The sequence below is a fragment of the Fukomys damarensis genome, unplaced genomic scaffold, assembly GCF_012274545.1.
Source record: "Fukomys damarensis isolate Sample0158 unplaced genomic scaffold, DMR_v1.0_HiC HiC_scaffold_8, whole genome shotgun sequence".
Taxonomy (NCBI): domain Eukaryota; kingdom Metazoa; phylum Chordata; class Mammalia; order Rodentia; family Bathyergidae; genus Fukomys; species Fukomys damarensis.
Genome location: NW_022900920.1, coordinates 18,310,789 through 18,330,380, shown reverse-complemented (window position 1 = coordinate 18,330,380; position 19,592 = coordinate 18,310,789). Strand labels below are relative to the sequence as shown.

At 54.6% G+C, this 19,592-nt stretch overlaps 1 protein-coding gene across 2 annotated transcripts in view; it reads left to right on the top strand.

Annotated features, from left to right (window-relative positions):
* The window catches only part of Grk5 (G protein-coupled receptor kinase 5), a 64,058-nt gene extending 44,542 nt beyond the window's left edge, over positions 1 to 19,516 (top strand). Inside the window, exons 6-15 of one of the 2 annotated variants that reach the window (XM_010634521.3) lie at positions 43 to 106; positions 922 to 1,062; positions 4,030 to 4,220; positions 6,363 to 6,400; positions 7,803 to 7,892; positions 9,175 to 9,383; positions 12,082 to 12,219; positions 15,975 to 16,112; positions 16,561 to 16,692; positions 18,886 to 19,514. In XM_010634521.3, the coding sequence (XP_010632823.1) occupies positions 43 to 106; positions 922 to 1,062; positions 4,030 to 4,220; positions 6,363 to 6,400; positions 7,803 to 7,892; positions 9,175 to 9,383; positions 12,082 to 12,219; positions 15,975 to 16,112; positions 16,561 to 16,692; positions 18,886 to 18,966 (1,222 nt within the window). In that variant the 3' untranslated portion in view covers positions 18,967 to 19,514. Of the gene's footprint in view, positions 1 to 42; positions 107 to 921; positions 1,063 to 4,029; positions 4,221 to 6,362; positions 6,401 to 7,802; positions 7,893 to 9,174; positions 9,384 to 12,081; positions 12,220 to 15,974; positions 16,113 to 16,560; positions 16,693 to 18,885 lie in introns of both variants that reach the window. The other variant, XM_010634522.3, reaches the window with a different exon arrangement.
* Positions 19,517 to 19,592: the final 76 nt, after the last annotated feature.

The window sequence follows — 19,592 nt, the reverse complement described above, 5'->3', positions numbered from 1 at the left end:
TGTAACTCAAGAGACCAATGTCAGGTTCTTACTTCTTTCCAGGCAGCCGGTGACCAAAAATACTTTCAGGCAGTACCGAGTGCTGGGGAAAGGGGGCTTCGGGGAGGTAAGTGAACCACAATGCTATCTACTGAAAGTCCCTGGGCTCTGCTTGCCCTTCCTGTTCCTCCGAGATCTCCCAAAGTATCTCCTAAGCAGGGCTTCCTCAAGCCTAGGGGGTGAAGGGTCCCAGGCCCTGGAGCACCTGTGATATGTGTGGGAGGGAAAGACGATGTTGACAGGAGCCACGGAGCAGTAAACTGGAGTCAGCCTCTAAGCAGCCTCAGGCAGGGCTCTGGGGAGAGATGGCTCATCTCTGGGTCATGTTCCAGGAAGGACAGGTAAAGGCCTGAAGGAACTCGATGGCCTTGGCCCCGACAGGTCTGGATGCTGTGGCTGTCACGTACTCCCACACAGGAATGGAGATCTCTGCACCTTATCTGACCTCGTGTGAGACCAGACCTTGTTACTCCCATTTAAGAGATGAGCAAAGCTGAGGTTCAGAATACTGATGTGGCCCAGCTAAAGTCACAAAGCAAGTACAGGGCAGAACTACAGCTGGAGCCCGAGTGCCCTGTTGCCATTGCTCCGAATTATAGTCAGGATTCTCTGAGGTCTCCTTTCATTGACTACAAACTAACCTCTCCTTGCCAGCAGCTTGCAGGAGAAAATTCAGTTGTCCCTCCGAGAGGAGGACAGTGCTTGAAGCCTCTGATAGGCATTGGTATGAATGGTGGATCCTGAACCTTCAAGTGCTCACAAGGGTGGGGCCAGGGCGGCAGTGGCCTGAGGTCCTGTGGGCCTGTGGCATCCTGGCCTCAGAGGGGCTTGGGTAGACCATCACAGTGCCCCTGTGACATCGATGACCGTCTCGCACCTCAGGTCTGTGCCTGCCAGGTTCGGGCCACAGGCAAAATGTATGCCTGCAAGCGCCTGGAGAAGAAGAGGATCAAAAAGAGAAAAGGGGAGTCCATGGCGCTCAACGAGAAGCAGATTCTTGAGAAAGTCAACAGCCAGTTTGTGGTGAGTGTCTTGGAGTAGCGTGAGACCCTTCTGATGACTGTGACTTCCCTGTATACAAGGGAGGGGTCCTCCGGTGTGGCATGTCCCCATCCCCGATGTCAGAGAGAGGATCCAGAAAGATGCAGAAAGGCAGCCAGACCTTCCCTCCACCACAAGGCACCCGGAGGCCTATCACGGCTGTCTTGTCACCAGGGCTGGCGGTGGCTCCCGTGGAGACCACCTTGTCAACTCCTCAGTGAGCAGACAATTCCACTGAACCCAACCAAGAAGCTTTGGTTCCACAGACCCCCTGGGCTGGCTGATCTAGGCTCCTCATCGTAGTGGAGACCACCATCGTGGAGTTTCCTGGGGAGGTATCATGTTAGTCAGTCTAGGCTAGGCTCCGCTGCAGTAACACATTAGACTGCAAATAGCCACAGGCAGCAAAAGTTTTATCTGTCATTCACAGCCAGTGCAGTCAGATTGGACCAATCTCCTCCATCTCACAGCTACTTCTCTGGAGCCTGGGGAAAATGCTGGGACATCTCCAAAGGGACTTTTCATTGCCTCAGAGAGACTGACATTCCACCCTTCCACCCACAGTCTGTTGTCACTTCAGGGAACAAGCTAGCTGCAGGGGAGGCTAGGAAATGTAGAAGAGTGCATGGGTATTTGGTCATCTCGAAATGTCTCTGCCACATGTTATTATAAAAGCTAATATATGCACAAGGTAAAAAAATTCAAACAGCAAAGAGAGTACACAATAAAAATAAATGCCTCCTTCTTTGAGTAATCCTTCCAGACATGTTTTATTCATGTATAGGCTTTATTATTTTTAGCCAACAGGATCTTTCTATACATCTTATGCTGCAATGTTTTTCTCTTAAGCTGTAGATCTTTTTCTCCACCCAGACCTATAATCACACCCAACTTAATTTTCAGTACTGGAGCTTGAATCTAGAGCCTTTGCACCGAGGTTCATTCTCAGCCCTTTTTTTATTTTGAGAGAGGGTCACTAACATACTCGGGCTGTGCTCAGACTCACAGTCCTCCTGCCCGAGCCTTCAAGAGTGCTGGGATTATAGGCTTGTGCTGCTGTACCTCGCTATTGCACCCTGTTTTGAAAGTGGTACATCATTGCTCTGCAACGGTAATCTGCATAACCGATCCCCACGGATGGGAATGGTTCCCGTTTTCAAACCACTACAAACAATGCTGCGCTGTCCATCTTTGAACACTCCTTTGGTACATTTCCGCAAGTGTGGCCATAGTATATATTCTTAGAGGAATTGCTGCAGCACAGATTTGTGCATCTTTCATTTGATCGCTGCTCTCAAATGGCTGTCCATCGGGCTTGCCCCAGTTAAACTCCCACCACCTGCATGTGGGCAGAGATGTGGGCAGAGAGGTGCCACCACCAACCCAGTACTTTGGTCATTCGCCAGGGGAAGGTGGTTCTATAAAGTGATACTCAAAGGGGAAGAAGTTTGGGTCTCTAGGTCTCGTCTGAGGCTGTACCCAACTGCCAGCCTTCTACAGGAAGAAGGGGTTGGTGGTGCAGTGCTACATGACAGGAGGAAGTGTGCAAGGCAAGCAACAGTCAATTTTTGCCTAAGTCTCTTTGAACCTGGTTATTACCTCCATGCTGGCCGTGGAGCCCTTATCTCTAAAGGGCAGTACTGGTGGATCCCAACTCAAGAAAAAGGGTCACGAGCCTGGCACACCTGCAGCACTACATCTCCATTGACTTTGGTGGTTGGATATCCCTGAACTTGCACTGTGCATGGTCCCAGCAGGGAGTCCCTTCAGTGTGCTTTGTATTAGTCAGCTCTCCAGCATTATAACAAAATATGTGAGGCACTTAGCTTCTAAAGAGAAATGTGTGGGAGGTCCTACTCCAAGATCAGTTGGCCCCATGGCTCTGGGTTTCTCTAAGGGTGGTACAACCTAGTAGGAGCATGTGGCAAAGCAAAAGTACTTATGTCATGATGCAGGAAGCAGGAGAGAGAGATAGGAAACAATTGGGCCACCCAGCCCCCCCAAGGGTATGTCCCACTGACCACAGGTCTCCTAGTAGACCCTGTTCCTGAAGGCCCCACTGTCTCCCAACAGCACCATCTTGGAGTCCCAGCCTTTCATACATGGACCTTTGTGTAAACCATAGCACTCATGCAAGCCAGGAGCCTTTTTTCAGGGTCACCTGGGCAGATGTGGGAGGAACAGGGGCAGCTACAGCAGGTGGTGCTGTTCCTGGCCCAGCTCCCAAGTGCTTACTCACCCTCAACATCCACTTTGTCTCCTTTCCTCCTAGGTAACTATTACTGTCCATGATGTTTACACTCAAGTGTTACGGCCCAGCCTGGTCCATGATGGCTAGATTTCATTTGGGCAGGCTCACTAAGTAGAAAAGAGAAGGTCTAGTTTGCTTCAAGCCCAGCACTGTCTACCTCTCCTGCTCTCCCAGGGCCTCAGTACACAGCACCTGGGACCAGATCCACCTCTGTTGGTGGCCCTGTTGACAGGTGGACGAGACACATCCTACATGAAAGAGAAAGCTTTAGACAGACCATGTTGTACCCCCTGAAACCCCACTGGCCACTCCCAGCCCTGTCACCCTGTCATAGAGTCCCCATGGCCCAGAGACAGCCAACCAGACATCATCCAGGTGTAACCAGCTGATGAATGCATGGCTTTCATCAGTGTGGAGGCACAGACACTGTTCTAGCAGGACTGTAAGAAAGTCAAGGTACCGCCTGTTCCTCGCACCTTGCTGTTCACTTTAAACCACTTGTTGGGAAGAGGTGGGCATGAGTCCTTTATCAGCCCAGAGAGGTAACAGGCAATGACACCAAGAGGCTGTCTAGATGCAGCGTGGTTGTGTAGGGATGCCATGTTCCTCCTTCCGCCACCCAGCCCTCAGCTTCAAGGATCCTGAGAAGGGAAGCAGAAGTGGGCCGCAGTCATCATGACCCGCTCTTGTGCCCCCAGGTCAACCTGGCCTACGCCTACGAGACCAAGGATGCACTGTGCCTCGTCCTCACCATCATGAATGGGGGCGACCTGAAGTTCCACATCTACAACATGGGGAACCCAGGCTTTGAGGAGGAGCGAGCCTTGTTTTATGCTGCCGAGATCCTCTGTGGCTTGGAGGACCTGCACCGAGAGAACACTGTCTACAGGTGAGCCAGCTCTGGAGCGTGGATGCGTGGGGTGGACACCTGCAGCCCTCTAGTGGGCTGCTCTCCCCACCCTGGGGACAGGTGCAAGAGATGTGGGGATAGGGTCAGTCGGACCCCTCCACCGTGGAGGCCCTGAGCAAGTGAGCAAGGCCACCCTCTGGCCTCCAGCACCTAGGGAAGCCAAGCATGTGAAATGAGGTTCCTCGGACTGACTTTTCCTCCTGTCTGAGAATGGACCTCTCTCCTGTCCTGGCCAACCCACTCTGGAGGTCAGTGGCCTCCAGTGGGCCCCATCTGGAATCGACCCAGGGAGCCCTGGGGAGGGTCACTATCCACAGGCAGGCTGCAGAGTGGCCTGTGTCCTGCCCATCTTCAGCCATCTTCAGCCTGCTCCGGCTTCACCCATCTTCTCCTCAACCTCAGTGCCACATGGCTGGCCTCTGAGGCTGTGTGTCCAGATCCTTCTCAGTGAGCCGAGGCCTTCATGTGGTCACTACAGCCCTTCGCAAAGGATTCTGAAAATCTTTGTGCCAACCCCATTTTAAGTAGACATTGAAATCATCTGTCATAGGTTTAAATGGAGACAAATATTGATATTTTGAAATTGAACAGTTGCCTCGAAGATTTCAAGGGATCCAGTATAATCTAATTGCTGTCACAAATTGAATTCTTCCATCATCCATCTAAGCCTTGTAGGGGGGCTCCCACTCCGGTGCTGGGCACTCGCACAGCATGGCTGGAAGACCTTTGCATGGAGCTCAGGGTGGAGACTCTCTTGGGAACCCAAGAAGATTTTATAAACTAGAAAGAATGCTCTTCATGACATGTCCTCCCCCATACTATCTCCCCGCCTGTGTTTTTGTTTTGTTTTCATTCAAGTGAAAAGCAAGTCAGAACATTTTCCCTAAGAGTTGAAAAACAGAATCCTCCTTGGTCGTTCTTTACTTGAAAGAAAGAAAAAAAAAATCTTTCCTTTCCTCTGGGAAGGCAGGAAACCAGCATCCTCCCCAGCCCTGACTACTTGTTGTGGCCTCCCTGTGGGTTATGTTCTGGCCTGGGCCCCATACTGAGCCCGAGTTCCAACCAGTGAGCTGGTTATGAGATGATAGCTTTTGCCCTTATTTGGAAATTTTTGAGTAGAATTAATGCATATTAATTATACAGGTTTCACTGACATTTCCATACATGTATCTCGCTTTGATCATATGTACCCTCCCCTCTCTTGCCTTCCCCTCAACACAGCAAAAGGTGATGTCAACAACAGTAATGAAAGTATTTTATGACAAACCAGTATACACCCACTTGAAGCATCAGGCTATGAGGCTGCCCTGGAGATTTGCGTGCATTAAGCCCTCCCCTGAGGACAGCCGTCGTCCCTTACATAAGGCCAGTTGGTTGAGAGCTGGACCCCGGGTCCGTTTGCCCTGCAGAGTAACTGAGGTGCACACACCCCACTCTGGGCCATTCCTTTACCCACAGAGACCTTTTACCAGGGAAGCCAGGCCCTTCTGCTGCCTGCCCGCCATCCTGGGAAGGCAGATGCCCCTTTTATCATAGGAAAGACCCTGTTATCAAAGAGAAGATGGTCCAGGAATGGGATGAAGCAGCCACACTTGCAGCTGTGCCCTCGCTTGCTTCCCCAAGGCTGGGACGGATCCGGGGGACAAGCCAGCCTGCTGGGAGCCTGTCCCACAGTGGTCTATTTCCTGGGCCCACTCTCTACCCTCTGGTGTCGCCTGGTACCTTTGTTCCCAGGACCTACTCTGCTTCAGGGCGTCCTGAGACTTTGGGGTCTTCCCAGCTCTCCAGGGGCTCTGTCACCACACCAGCCAGGCTCCTCAGCCCTGGAGCCGTCTGTGTCTGGACAGGGGCCAGGGCAGGCCTTTCCTAACCTTCCTGATCACATTCCCATGTCGGAGAGATGTCCATGGCAGATGGCAGCATTTGTTTTAAATTACTGGAAGGAAAGAAATAAGCTCAAGATGGTCCTGACCCAGAGGGACCAGATGGCCCGGGCCCTGAGTGGAAAGGAGACTCCCATGGGACGCAGGCCCCCGGGCTCAAGGCGGTCAACTCAGATGCTCTTGTGTCCTTGCTGCACAGAACCACCACGCTCAGATGCCTGTTGTCTTTCCCTTCCAGAGACCTGAAACCCGAAAATATCCTGCTGGACGATTATGGTAAGTGAGGGAGTGGCTCAGGGCCTTTTCTAATGGGTGGTGGAGGTGATTGTCGGGAGCCACCTGAAGCAGAGCCCCCATCCACTGCCCCGGGGAGCAGCGGTGTGAATAAAGCTCCTGTGTGGTGAAGCAGTGTGGCTGAGCCAGGAGGAAGAGACGGCACTGGGTGAGGGGCTCGCATTTCCCAGGCACTGGCCAGCTGTGTGTCAGCATCACTATTTGTGTGTGCCTTTGTCGTTTTCTCCTGCGTGGGAGCATGTGGTAGTCAGAGTGAGCCCGTCATGATTTAGCCTCACACCTGAAAATGGTTTTCGTGTCTTCTGCCTCACTGGATTGTCTCCAGAAAGGTGGCAGGGTGGCGTCCAGAGCCCATTTTACAGATAACCAGACTGAGACAGGCTCGGGAGCCAGCCTGCCAAGGTCACCCAGAGGTATCAGTGGGGAGCCGGAGCAGAAACTGGGTCTCCTGCGTGTCCCGGACCCCTCAGCACCTAGCAGAGGAAAGGGGTGAAAGTTCTGTGTGGGATGCTGCACATGAGGAAGAGGGGAGCCCAGGGCCTGCCCCCCTCATCCCATAGGGCTAGCGCCACACTGCAGTCTCAGAGCAGCAGCTATGCTGAGGTCCCACGCTGGCTGCCGACCCCACAAGCTCTTACTGACCAGCAGGCTCTGCGGTGTTCAGGGGAACCCAAAAAGTCCGGCCTGGCAGGGGCCTCTGGAGTGAGCCCGAAGGGGGCCCAGAGCCCACATCAATGGAAGGGGACACGCTCCTTCCTCTGGGGGCGCAAGGAGCCACGACCCGGCTGAAGGAAGAGAGGCTGCTCGGTGTGCTGCTCCCTGGCCTTGGGGCCACAGCGGGATTCTGCACCCTGACGGTTCTGTGTCTGTGCCCCACGATGCCAGGCCCAGCATTTGCCCTTCTAGTTTCTCCAGGGAACAAAACCAAACCACCTATAATGACCAACACAGCAGGGCAGGAAGTTGCTTTCCAAATTGCCTTATAATTTTTTCCCTTTAGCCAATTATTGCAAAATGTCAGGAGAATCTCACAGTTATCCCGTGAAGCAATCCCAGAGTCAGGCCAGGATGTTCTACTCTTCGACCTCAGTCTTCCAGGAAGCCCATGAGAGCATTTTATGGGCAGGGTTGGCCAGTGTCCAGCACAATCCCGGCCCCTTTCTGCATCTTTATTTTATTCCTAAAAGGAATTACCCACATCACATTACACCTGGGCCCTCCCCGCGTCTTGTGGTTGCCCTGAGGAGGCAGAGAAGGATCCGTCTTCATGAGGCTGGTGGGAACACTGAGGGCTCACGTCCTCGTTGGCCTGTGGCCATGGTCAGTGCAGGCCAGGTGTGTACACAGCTGTCCCGGGCCTGCTAACACCTCTGTCACTCCACAGGCCACATCAGGATCTCAGACCTGGGGCTGGCCGTGAAGATTCCTGAGGGAGACCTAATCCGAGGCCGGGTGGGCACCGTGGGCTACATGGGTGAGTGTAGCTCTTTCAGCTCCCCTACGTCCACCTTGGAGCTCCTCAGTCTCTGTGCACCGCTGCTTAGAAGTGGAGGTGTGGTCACCCTTGGGGCTGCTTGGTGGGACGCCTTGGCCTGGGGGGTAGCGACTGGACCCAGGACCTGACCTAACTACACCGAGCCCTGCAGAGCCCTGACTGACTCCTGCAGGGTCTCAAAGCCAGGGAGGTTGGGGACCACCAGAGCCTGGCATGGAGCTCTCCTGGGTGAGGCCTTGATGAAGTAGCAGTCTGGGTGACCCCACGTGTGGCAGGTAGACAGCTCTTCTGGGGGACTCTGAGAGGAGGAGCTCGTTAGGAAGGGCTCCACACTGAGAGGACCTGCTCGCTCACCAAGCGTGATTCCCCCTCAGCCTGTTCTGGGGACCCGAGAATCCCCTTCCAGTAGGGGACATCCCCTGGGCTTCCTCCTGCACACCTTACACACGTGCCCGACGTGACCGGGGACACAGAGGGCCAGGCACCTTCTTGCCTTCCCCAGCAGATGTGTAGTTTGTCTCTAGTGCTGGAATGGAGCGGCCTTCCCAGACTGACACGGCAGCCTTTGGGGTCTGTGCGCGTGTGAATGTACTCACCGTGTCACTGCTGGTAGGTACAGGCAGGCACACGTAGGTGAGGAGTGGGTGGGAGGACACTAGGTACAGTCTGCACGTGCCTTCTCCTGCACACAGTGACAGCCATTGTCAGCACGGCTGGTGTTGTGTGCACAGCAGTGCATGTGTGGATGCAGCTGCCTCTGGCTGCTGACGACTCGGAGCTGTCTTACTTCTGTGGTGAATCTGCAGTTCATCTCATCAGAGCAGTAGGGAAGACAGAGTGAGAGATTTCTGAATCCCAGATACGTTTAAAATCTTTATTTCGAGTGGTCACACCCTTATTTGCTGCGAACAGCATCTGTACAGCACCTGCTGTGTGCCAGGTGTCATTCCTGTCACTGGGGCAGGGCAGCAAGAAGGGAGCCATCGGGGAGGCAGGACATGTCCATCTGCTGTGGTCAAAGTGCTGAGGCGCCGTCAGAGCCTGTTGGTGCATACAGAGCAAGCACCTGGAGGAGGTGGCACCTACAGCAGCTGATGGGGGCGGTTGGTGCGCACAGGCACCGGCCCTGAAAGCGTGTCACTTGGGTATAGGACACCAAACGCACAGCTGGGTGAGGAGCGGGCAGGGCTTACCCACGCGCTCAGGCTGTGCCTTGCAGCCAGCTGGTCCTCACCCGCCTCGCCACTGTCCTCATCTCCAGCTCCAGAGGTCCTGAACAACCAGCGATACGGCCTGAGCCCGGACTACTGGGGCCTGGGCTGCCTCATCTACGAGATGATCGAGGGCCAGTCACCGTTCCGCGGCCGCAAGGAGAAGGTGAAGCGGGAGGAGGTGGACCGCCGGGTTCTGGAGACCGAGGAGCTATACACCCACAAGTTCTCTGAGGAGGCCAAGTCCATCTGCAGGATGGTGAGTTCCTGCTGAGCCGGACGCTGCCCTCAGGCTGCCAGCCCCAGCCCATCCTCACAACGCGAAGCAGACTGAAGGTGCAGGGTCAGGACTGGGTGTGGTGCAGCCCAGCAAGCCAGAGTTGCTGGTGCGAGCTAGTGCGTGAAGTTCAACGGGACCTCGAGGGCCGTTGACCTTGGGCCTCCTTCTCTCTAGCTCTGGACCTCAAGGTTCTGGCTTGAGACTAAGGGCGCAGGAGGGACGGTGGTGTTTTCACAGTCTTTGAGCAAAGCTTTTCACCCACTGAGCAGAGTGCTGGTCATACCAGCTAAGCTTCCGTGGGATGGCATCTGTGGATAATGACATCTGCCCCATCTGTGGGTAGGACACATGTAGGACTACTGTTCAGACAGGCTGGGTGGGCAGGGCTAGGCTTGTGGGCTGGCAGCCACAGGGAGGAGGGAGTGACAGAGCCATCAGAAGTGGGGTGTGCCTGGACTGCCGCCCCTCCCTTGTCCAGGTGGGTCTTACCCACTCCAGGGCTGGCCCTCCGCCCTTCCTTTGGCTTTGTGGGGAGATGGCCGCTTCCTGCTCCTGCCTGGCTCTCAGGCTCCCAAGTCCCGACCGCAGGCATCTGCCCTCTGATGCCAGCCCCGTGAGGACAAGAAGGGCCCGAGTGTCCGGCCCTGCTCACCTACAAGCCCACGGACTCCCCTCCTGGAGCCACACCGCACCCGGAACAGCAGAAGGGCGGGCCGAATCCCAGAGGGACACTCTGCTTCCCACCTTTCTGAGTCCACAGTGGCCCTGGGGCAAGTTCAGTGCTCAAAATCGGCTCAGCCTGGGGTGAGGAGCAGCTGGGGGCTGATGAAAGCGACTGTGCTGCTTTCAGAAATGCTGACCCACTGCTAGCAGCCCAGAACTGTGGGGTTCAGCTCCCCCAGCCCTGTGGGTCCCCTCCTGCAGCCACCCATCCTCTGTGCACCTCTCACATCACAGAGCTGTGGGAAGGAGGACTTGGAGCCGAAGATCTGTCACTGAGTGTGTGGCAGATAAGAAGGGAGGAGCGGTGTAATGTGCAGCCATGCACTTTGCAGCCTGTGGGCCAGCAGGCTGTGAGGCCTCAAAGAGACCCACATCACTGTTGCAGTCAAAGTCAGGGTTGGGGGACAGAAGGAAAGGGAAGTGAAGCTGCTGGCAACACTTGGTTGTGACTGTCCCAGCTCAGCATCGGGAGTTCTGGGAAGCAGGTCTTGAAACGGGGCGTGCTCAGTGTTAGGCTTGTAGGGTGGGAGCTGCCAGAGTCCAGCAAAGCCCTGTGGGCCCAGGGCCTCCATTGTTTCCCTGTAAGATCAGCCCTGTAGTATCCAGAGCTGTGTCTGCTGGAGGGGACCTGGGCAGGAGACAGAGAGGACTCCTACCTCCACCCTCACACTCCTGAAAATCTGATCTAGCGCCTGGCTTTGGGCTGGCAACTTGGGAGGCTGCTGTCCTTCTGCTGCCCCCTCGTGGCCACTGATGGAAAGGCAGTGGTCAAGCCTGGGGGTCCTATAAATACGGCCTGTGCCTGCAGTGTCAAACCAGTGGCCCCTTCTTGCTCCCGTGGAAGAATCACCATCTTCTTTTACAAATGATCTTGCTGTCTTGGTCCTCTAGTCTTGGGCCTCCTCCTCACCCTTAACTGTAGCCTCTTAGGTCTGGCAGCCAGTTCTTCCTGGGTCCCCTCCAGCAGGCGCAGGTCCGGATACTATAGGGCTGGTCTTGTAGAGAAACCATGGAAGCCCTGGGCCCATGGGACTTTCCTGACTCTGGCAGCTCCTATCCTACAAGCCTATAAAGGGTGCTGTACAAATAGCAAAGAAGCAGTCTCAGGCAGCCCTCACCCCTGAGGTGCAGAAGGTCACACGTCTTTCTACCCTGACCATGGGTCTAGGCCCCTGTTGTGTGCCCAGAGTGAATAAGTTCCACACTCTCTCTGGACCTCCAGCATCCAGCTCTCACCTGTCCTTCTAGCCCTCTGAGGTCTTCCCCTTCCCAGAAGCCCTCTGTGCCTGCCCACCCACCCAGCTCACACCTCCTCTCCCTCTGATATATGCCTGATACCACAGTGGCAAACTGGCACTGCACGTAGGTACCATGTTCAGCCTTTATGGGGTGTTTGAGAAAGAGGTGAGCGATAGGTGAATTGCCAAAATGTAAACGTGAAATGTCACATAAAAACTATCTTCTGGCGTCTCTTGGAAAAGCAGAAGCCCTGGGTCCTGGCTGACATTCCTGTGTCCCCGCCCACTCCTCGCCCTCGTTTCTGCCTCTGTCTGGACAGCCAGCACAGGCTTCAGGGGCTGTCGCAGCAGGGCCAGGCTCCACGCAGGGAGCCCTGCTTCTCTTGGGCTTCTTGGAACAGGGAGATCAGAGCTCCAATTCCTTATACGAGAGAAGAGAAGCCACGGTGTGGGCACCAGATTGACATTGTCAGTGACTCCGTGGCAACCTTGGTCTTTGCAAGGACAAGAGCTGGTGCTTGTCCTGCTGCCACCTTTGGTTCCTCTCCAGACCCAGCCTTCATGGAGGCTGGAGGAGGCTGGAGCAGGGAAGCCAGGAGGGCTCAGGACATGGTGGGTAGGACAGTGACCACGGATGTCCCAATGTGCCTCTGCCATCTGGGCTCCAGACAGGAGCAAGGGCCCAGTGCTATGCTCACAAGGCTTTCTTGTCACAGCTGCTCACCAAAGATGCAAAGCAGAGGCTGGGCTGCCAGGAGGAGGGCGCAGCAGAGGTCAAGAGACACCCCTTCTTCAGGAACATGAACTTCAAGCGCTTGGAGGCCGGAATGTTGGACCCTCCCTTTGTTCCTGATGTGAGTAGCTTCCCCACTATCCCTGGCACCTCTTAAGACCACCACTCTCCAGCAGGGCAGTGCCCAGGGCTGTGCTTCCAGTGCCTGGGGATGGCTAGACAGAGCGTGGGGTGTGCTACCATCCTCACGGGGACCAGAGTGCCCACTACCTCTTCCCTCTAGTGACCCTTGCCAATGCTGCGAATGAGCTCTGTGCCAGGAGGCACAGATGGCTGTGAGCCAGGGAACGCCACACTGGTTGTGCAGAGACTCGGGGCGCTGGACAGGTCCCTTCCAAACTTCAGAGTCCTCACCTATTCAAAGAGGCCAGTGACACCCACTCCTCCATCTGTCAGGGGCATTTAATGGTGAAACAAAAACTGAGTGGAGAGTATTTGAAAAGGACCGCCATATTGGGTTCAGTTTAACATGCATTGCGCACCTACTGTTGACATCAAGTTCTGGGCCAGGCATAGCCAGCTCAAATTACAGGCAGTTAAGTTAGGCTTGTCCTTGAAGAGCCCCCATGTGTGCTCCGTAAAGCCCAACTCAGCTTGATCAAAGGCTGAGGGAGCCCAGCCCATCAGACTGCCATTCTAGGGCCTGTGTGGTGTCCAGTCAAGGGATTGGAAAGCCAAAAAGGCCTGCTTTAGGCTCTCCTCCTTAAAATCACCCATGGACTGAGAAACTGACATCTGGGGGTGGCTTAGAAACTAAGCCAGGGACTGCGGAGGCCTTGGGAACACGGCTGTGCAGGGGGACTGCTTTGCCCATCTCTTCCCAGTTCTGTGGTCAGGAACTCCAGGTTGCTGGGTTGCCTTAGCTCGGTGGGAATATGTGTACCACAGCAGCTGGCAAATAAACAAATCGGAGCTTTCCTACCCCGCCCCCAGAACCAGTGGTTAACCATTCACCAACATAGCACTGTGTGGAGGAAGGTGGGGGGCAGTCCTTAGGTCTCCTCTAGGTAAGGTCTCCCTGGTCTCCTTGGCAGGAAGGAGGGCAACAGTAGGTCTGGAAAGCCAGGCCCTTCTGGGTGCTGAACGTATAACAGTAACGCCACTGGCCCTACCAGTCCAGCAATGGTATCTATATTATGGGGGTGACCAGGGAATGCTTTCAGGGGAATAAGGGGCCATTGAGAAAATAAAAAATGAAAGTCACTGCATGCTATAAGCTTACCCTAAGTGAAATTTCAGCAGGTAGTAGAGAGAGCATACCAACTTCGGCATTTGCTCTAAACCCCAGTTGCCCATTTAGATCACCTGGAGAATGTGAAAGATACTGAACTTGGGTACCAAGCCTGGGCATAGGAAAGGGCTCAGTTAGGAGTTTGTTGTTTGTTGTTTTTAACATCAAGGGCTATGGAATGGCCACTGCTTGGTACCCCTGGAACCCACCTAAGTGACTGCAAGGACATGGCAGCTGTGTTAGTGGTTCATGTCCTGCATTACGGATGAGGTGGGGACCCAGGCTAGAGTTGTGGCCAAGGTTCAGAACCATGCCCTGGCCTCTGGGCTATCTGTTGCTGTGGTGATAGGATGAGATTAGTCATGACACAAGAAACATTTGTCAACCTCCCGACATCCTCCAGGCCCGGGGCCAGGCTGCAGGGGACCCGTGGTAAACAACACTGGGTTGTTTCCATCGAGGAACTCTCAGTCTGAAGAGGAGGAGAGACGTTTCAGCAAGCCCCCCTGAAATAAAAATGAGAAAAAAGGAGGCCCAGGAGACAAAAATAGAGTATCAGAGGCTTCTGCATAGAGCTGGCCAGGCAGTGCTGGGAGAAGAGCCTTCTAGGCAATAGAGTTGGCTCGCAGAAGACAAGTCTGTGGTGATCAGGCAGCCAGCTATGCAGATTTGCCTGGGATAGTCCTGCCTTTAGCACTGAAAGCCCTGTGTCTGGTCACCTGGGTGTAACCAGTCTAGTAGGTTACAAAGCTCTCAGCTCCCTCCCTCCCCACTTTGGAGCTATCACCTGTGGCCCCTGTCTGGGCAGCGAGACCCTCAGATGTGCTAGCAGAGGGTGTGAGTAGAACTTGCAGGCCCCAGAGGTCCCTATGAGCCGGGGACTTTGCCCCTCAGCTCCACCTGCCCCCTACCACCTGCTCCCCTGCCCCTGTCCCCCCCAGCCCACCTTGCACGGTGCTTTGCCCACCCCTTTCAGGCTGTGGGCACCTTTATAACCCACAGGTGCTATAATCGACTTCATCTGTTTCGCTTCACTTGACTCTTCAAAACCAAAGTGAATGTATTCCAAAAGGAAGCATCTCCAAGGAAAGAATAGCCACAAGAGGATAGGTTTTGGCATGTTAGATAGATTTCTGTGCCAGTACAGATTTTTTTTTTTAACTCCCTTAAAAAAAAAAAAAAAAGCAACTCCATCTGCGTGCCTCCCAGGGCCAGCTTCATGGGCTTGGCCATTCCAACACCCTGGTCCCTACCTGGCTCCGTTCCCCACTGTTGCCACCTTGAAATTCCAATCATTTCTGAGCAGGGGACCCTGTGTTTATATTTTGCTCTGGGCCCTGCAGACAATGTCGTATCCCACAGCAATGTGCAGACTGGGTCTTCGGGAATGGAGAAGGTGCATCACCGCTGTGTGACTGGATGTCCTCTCCCACCCTTTCGAGTGCCTGTGGACACTTGAGCTGTGGTTTGCTCTGCTGGGGTCTTCGTGACCTCAAGCCTCCTGCTTGTGCCCTGACAGGACTGGAGGGCCCTTAGCCCTCCTGGGTGACTCAGCCCACATGAGCTATGTGCTGGATTTACAGCCTACAAATTAGCTGATGTCTGTGTTGGGCCCCGGGCCAGGGCAGGAGGACACTGAACAAGAGGTGGCCTCTGACCTCCAGAAGCAGATGCTGCTGGGTCTCGGGTGCCCTTTGCACCCAACCTGGAGTCATCTCCATGCCCCAGGTGCCCAGAGCCCCTAGGAAGCGTCTCCCCTAGGTTGGACTTCCTGTGAACTCAGACCTAGCACAGTCCCCCAGCTCAAGGCTGATGAGCTGCCGAGGTAAAGCTGCACCACCATAATCACAACATCATGTGCAGGCCAAGCAGTGGTAGCAGACACTCAGCCCCGAGAGCTTCTGTTATCCCCAAACGCAAGGCTACTGAGTCCTCGAAGGTGTGAGCAGTTTTCTCAGAGTCCTAAGCTCATGGTTGGGACTCCAGCTGAGGTCTGTCTGTCTGCAAGACCAATAACAGCCCCCTAGAGTGAGAATGGACCAGAGGATATTCCTGCCAGAGCTGCATCAGGCACCCGCACGAAACCCCGGGAAGCAGTTACCTTGGCTCTGGGTCCCTACCATTTGTACTCTATGGAGGAATCAACTTGAGACCTCAAACAGTGTCCGGGGCAACCCGTCATCCACTAAGATGGCAATGCAGATGTTCCCACATTCTAATGCTTCCGGATAACCAGGAATATCTGACAGGAGTGTGGGGTTCCAGGGGCTGAGGCCCAAGAGTGTAGAGACAGAAGTGATCTCTCCGCCCAGGGCCCCATCTGGAAAAGGACCACCAGGTGACCTGTGGGGTGTGTGAGAGCGATGGCATGAGGGAGCCCCGGGCGGGGCAGTTGGGAGCCCCCCCCCCACTCTCATTCCACAGGAGCAGGGATCCCCTCAGTGGATCTGACAGGGCTGCTCAGGTCTGGGTTCAGGGAATGGAGGGGCCAGGGGAAGGTGCCCCCTCTGCTCCCCATCTGAATCCTAAGCCCTGTCCTGGGGACTCCTGGAGCCCACCGGTGACCTGGCCATCTGCTCCCTCAGCCTCGGGCTGTGTACTGCAAGGACGTGCTGGACATTGAGCAGTTCTCCACGGTGAAGGGCGTCAACCTAGACCACACGGACGACGACTTCTACTCCAAGTTCTCCACAGGCTCTGTGCCCATCCCATGGCAGAACGAGGTAGGCGGGAGAGGCCCTGGCTTCGCTCTGAGAGGGAGGGTGGTCCACGACTCAGCTGACACAGGTGGGGCCGCTGGGCAGAGAGGCCTTGGGGTCTGGGCCAGGGTGTGGTATGGGGCGGTCAGAAGGTGCCAACAGCTGAGAGGGGCCGAGGAGGAGAGCAGCGACCTCCTGTTAGTTCTGGCTAGGAAGAAAGTCAGAAAGAGGGCCGCTGCCTAAGGCATAAGCAGGATGGAGTTAGGGGCGTGGGAACCGATTAGAGGCTGTGGTTTCTTAGAGGTAGATGAGTGCACCCTCCAGTGGTTTCAGTCCCCACCCCCAGAGAAGTCCGGGCCAGGCTGGGCCAAGAAACAAGACGAACAGGCAGTGAGGGAAGGACAAGGCTCAGAGGCGGCCCCACCAGGCACCTGACCCCGGGTGACGCAGTGTTGCTGCCTGGCCTCTGCAGATGATAGAGACAGAATGCTTTAAAGAGCTGAATGTGTTTGGACCTGACGGCAGCCTCTCATCGGACCTGAACAGAAGTCAGCCTCCTGAACCACCGAAGAAAGGGCTGCTCCAGAGGCTCTTCCGGCGTCAGGTGAGAGGCCTGCGTGGGTCTCGCCATAGCACCAGGCCCCTGGCCCATGTCTGAGTGCAGCAGCAAGAGCAGAGCTACAGAATGCGTCCTGCCAGTGTGAGCCAGGGCCTGGGGCAGAGCAGCCTGAGAGGGACAATCGGCTGGTCCAAAGCCCAATATCCCCTACCCTGAGCCCTTGTTGTCATTTGGAAGTGGCTCTGCATCATGGAAGGTTGCACTGTGTGGAAGGGGGTGGTGTAGCATCTCTGGTCTCTGCCCAGCTGGCCCAATGGCACCTCCTTCCCCTAGTTGTGATGGCCAAAACCATCTCCAGACATTACCAAGAGTCCCTTGGAGGACGGAATCGTCCCTGGTGGAGAACCATTGTCCTCTAAGGCCCTTAAAAAGATTTGGGTTATGTGGATGAAGATTGAACTTGGTAAGGAACAGGAAGAAACAATGGGGAGCGATCCCTGTGGACCCTCGTGGGGCACCTTCTGGCTGGCACCCAGAGGAGCCTGCCCCTTAGGAAAAGTCATTCTCCCAAGCCCTACCCCGAGAAGAAGGGTTTGTGGGGACCAAGTGAAAGACATGCCCTGGGAAGGGTGCGGTGGGCCTGGGAGCTGATCCCACAAGTACAAGGTGCCACAGTAGCATCCCCTCTTGGCCTGCCCTTCAGGAAGCTGGGCCCCCGTTCTGGAGGCTGGGAGCCCCTCACACTCTCTCCTCACTTCCTCCCCGCCAGGAGCAGGCCCCCTTTTCCCAGGAAGCCTCCTGGCAGGAATCTTAGCTCCTCGTCCTTTGGTAGGAGGAAGGTCGATGTTTATGGAGCTGCCCTGCAGACCAGGCTCAGGGCTGGGAGGTTTCCCAAGGCTTCTCCAGTTTATTATCCACCAAACGCTGGGCTTGAGTAATCAACTCATTCACTCCACCAGTGAGTCTTAGGTGCCTCCTGCGTGCCAGGCTGTATGTAAGGGTGTGGGGTACACTGCTGCCCTGGGCATCCTGGCGAATGAGCTACTCACATTTCCCCCATTTCACAGGTAAGAAAACTGAGGTTGAGAAGGTTAACAATCTTACCCAAGGTCACACACCTGGTGAGCCCATAGAGAGGATCAGCACCAGAAGTGAGCACTAGGCTTATAAAGAGAACGTGCGGGCTGAGGTCCCTGAGTTTGTGTTTTTAATGTAAAACTTGTGTGCAAGTTTCACACCCTAGTCTATAATGTACTCGTGTTTATATGATATAAAAAATATAACCTTTTCTGGGTGTTGTGGTGCACACCTGTAATCCTGAGACAGGAGGATTGCAAGTTTGAGGCCAGCTTGGGCGACTTTAGCAAGATCCTCCACCCACCTCATCTTAAAATAAAGTTGGGGGGAAAATCTGAAATTCATTGTGGACCCTGGATTCATTCTCAGTACTTTCAAACGCTCCCATCAAGTGAAACTGAACTTCCAGAGTGGAATATTCCCCTTGCCTGTGTGTCCCTCCCCCTGGGATGGACACTTGCTGTGGAGTCTCATGGACCCAGGCTCGCATCCAGCCCCAGGACTCTTGGTTGGGTGGCAGCTTATCCAACCTCTCTGTCCTGTTTGCACCCATGAAAACTTGGGCTAGAAGCACCACCACCCTGGGACCTGAAGGAGCCTTCGAGGTGGAGGCTGGTGCCCTGCACAGGACCTGGCTCCTGCACCCATGAAGTAAATGCTCCCAGCCCCTCTCCCTCTCCTCCTGCAGTCTGAGGGCCCAGTGCCTGCAGGGACACCAGGGCAATAATGAGCAGCCAGTCAGGAGAGGGCCACGTCCCAGTCCAGGCCCTCTGTCCGCACAGCCTCATTTTGTCTCCCAGCAAGCTGCTGTCACTACACATTACAGGCCAGGAAACCAAGAGCGCAGGGTCGCTCAGCTTGGGAGGGGCAGTTTTAGGGTTCAAACCCAGACAGGCCTGCAGGCTGTAGTCTATATAGATGTTACAAGAGGGGCCCTCTTCTTCAACCACGATTGGGGTTCTCTGACTCCATGGGTCTTCCCGGACACGAGATAAAACTCGGCCCCACCCAGGTCTGCAGGGCAAGTGCAGACGCGGTAGAAAGCCGGGAAGTGTGTTGGAGCCGCCCCTGCCCCACTGCCCACGTCCGGTGTATCCGCCCAGGGTTTGACTTCATTGTGTTCTCTTTCTCCCTCTCCCTCGTCCTCTCCCCGTACCTCAGCATCAGAACAATTCCAAGACGAGTCACAACCACCACATAAATTCAAACCACGTCAGCTCAAACTCCACTGGAAGCAGCTAGTTGCAGCTCTGGCCGTGACATCCAGTGAAAGCAGCCCAGACTTCTATTGGGAAGCAGGACTTGGGGCCACAGGGGCCTCTGCTCTGGCTGGGTGGCCAGCAGCACCCCTGGGAGCTGGGGAAGGAGACCGCCGGCCCCTCTACGAGCCTTGAGGTTTCACAAAGAAATTTCCACTCAGGTCTGTTTTCCAAGGCGGCCCCACGCCGGGGTGGATTGGATTTGCCCTCGCTGAACATTGCAATAGAAACCCAGTGAGATACAACTTGCACGTATTTTAATAGCGTCCTAACTAGAACTGAATTTTGTCTTTATTATTTTTAAAGAAAAGTTTTGTAAATTTCTCTATTGTCTCAGTTTACATTTTGTATATTTGTATTTAAATGAAAGTCAGACTTTGAGGGTGTATATTTTCTGTGCAGCCACTGTTAAGCCATGTGTTTTAAGACATTTTAGGGGGAAGGGATTTACAAAAAAAAAAAAATGTGACTCCAGACTTCCAGAGCCTCAAATGAGAAAATGTTTTTATTAAATGTAGAAAATCTTTCACCTTTCACCTTTAAAGGATTGGTTGCATTTACCTATACCCATCTCTCTGACCTTTTCCTCACATTGGTATCCCCTGCCCC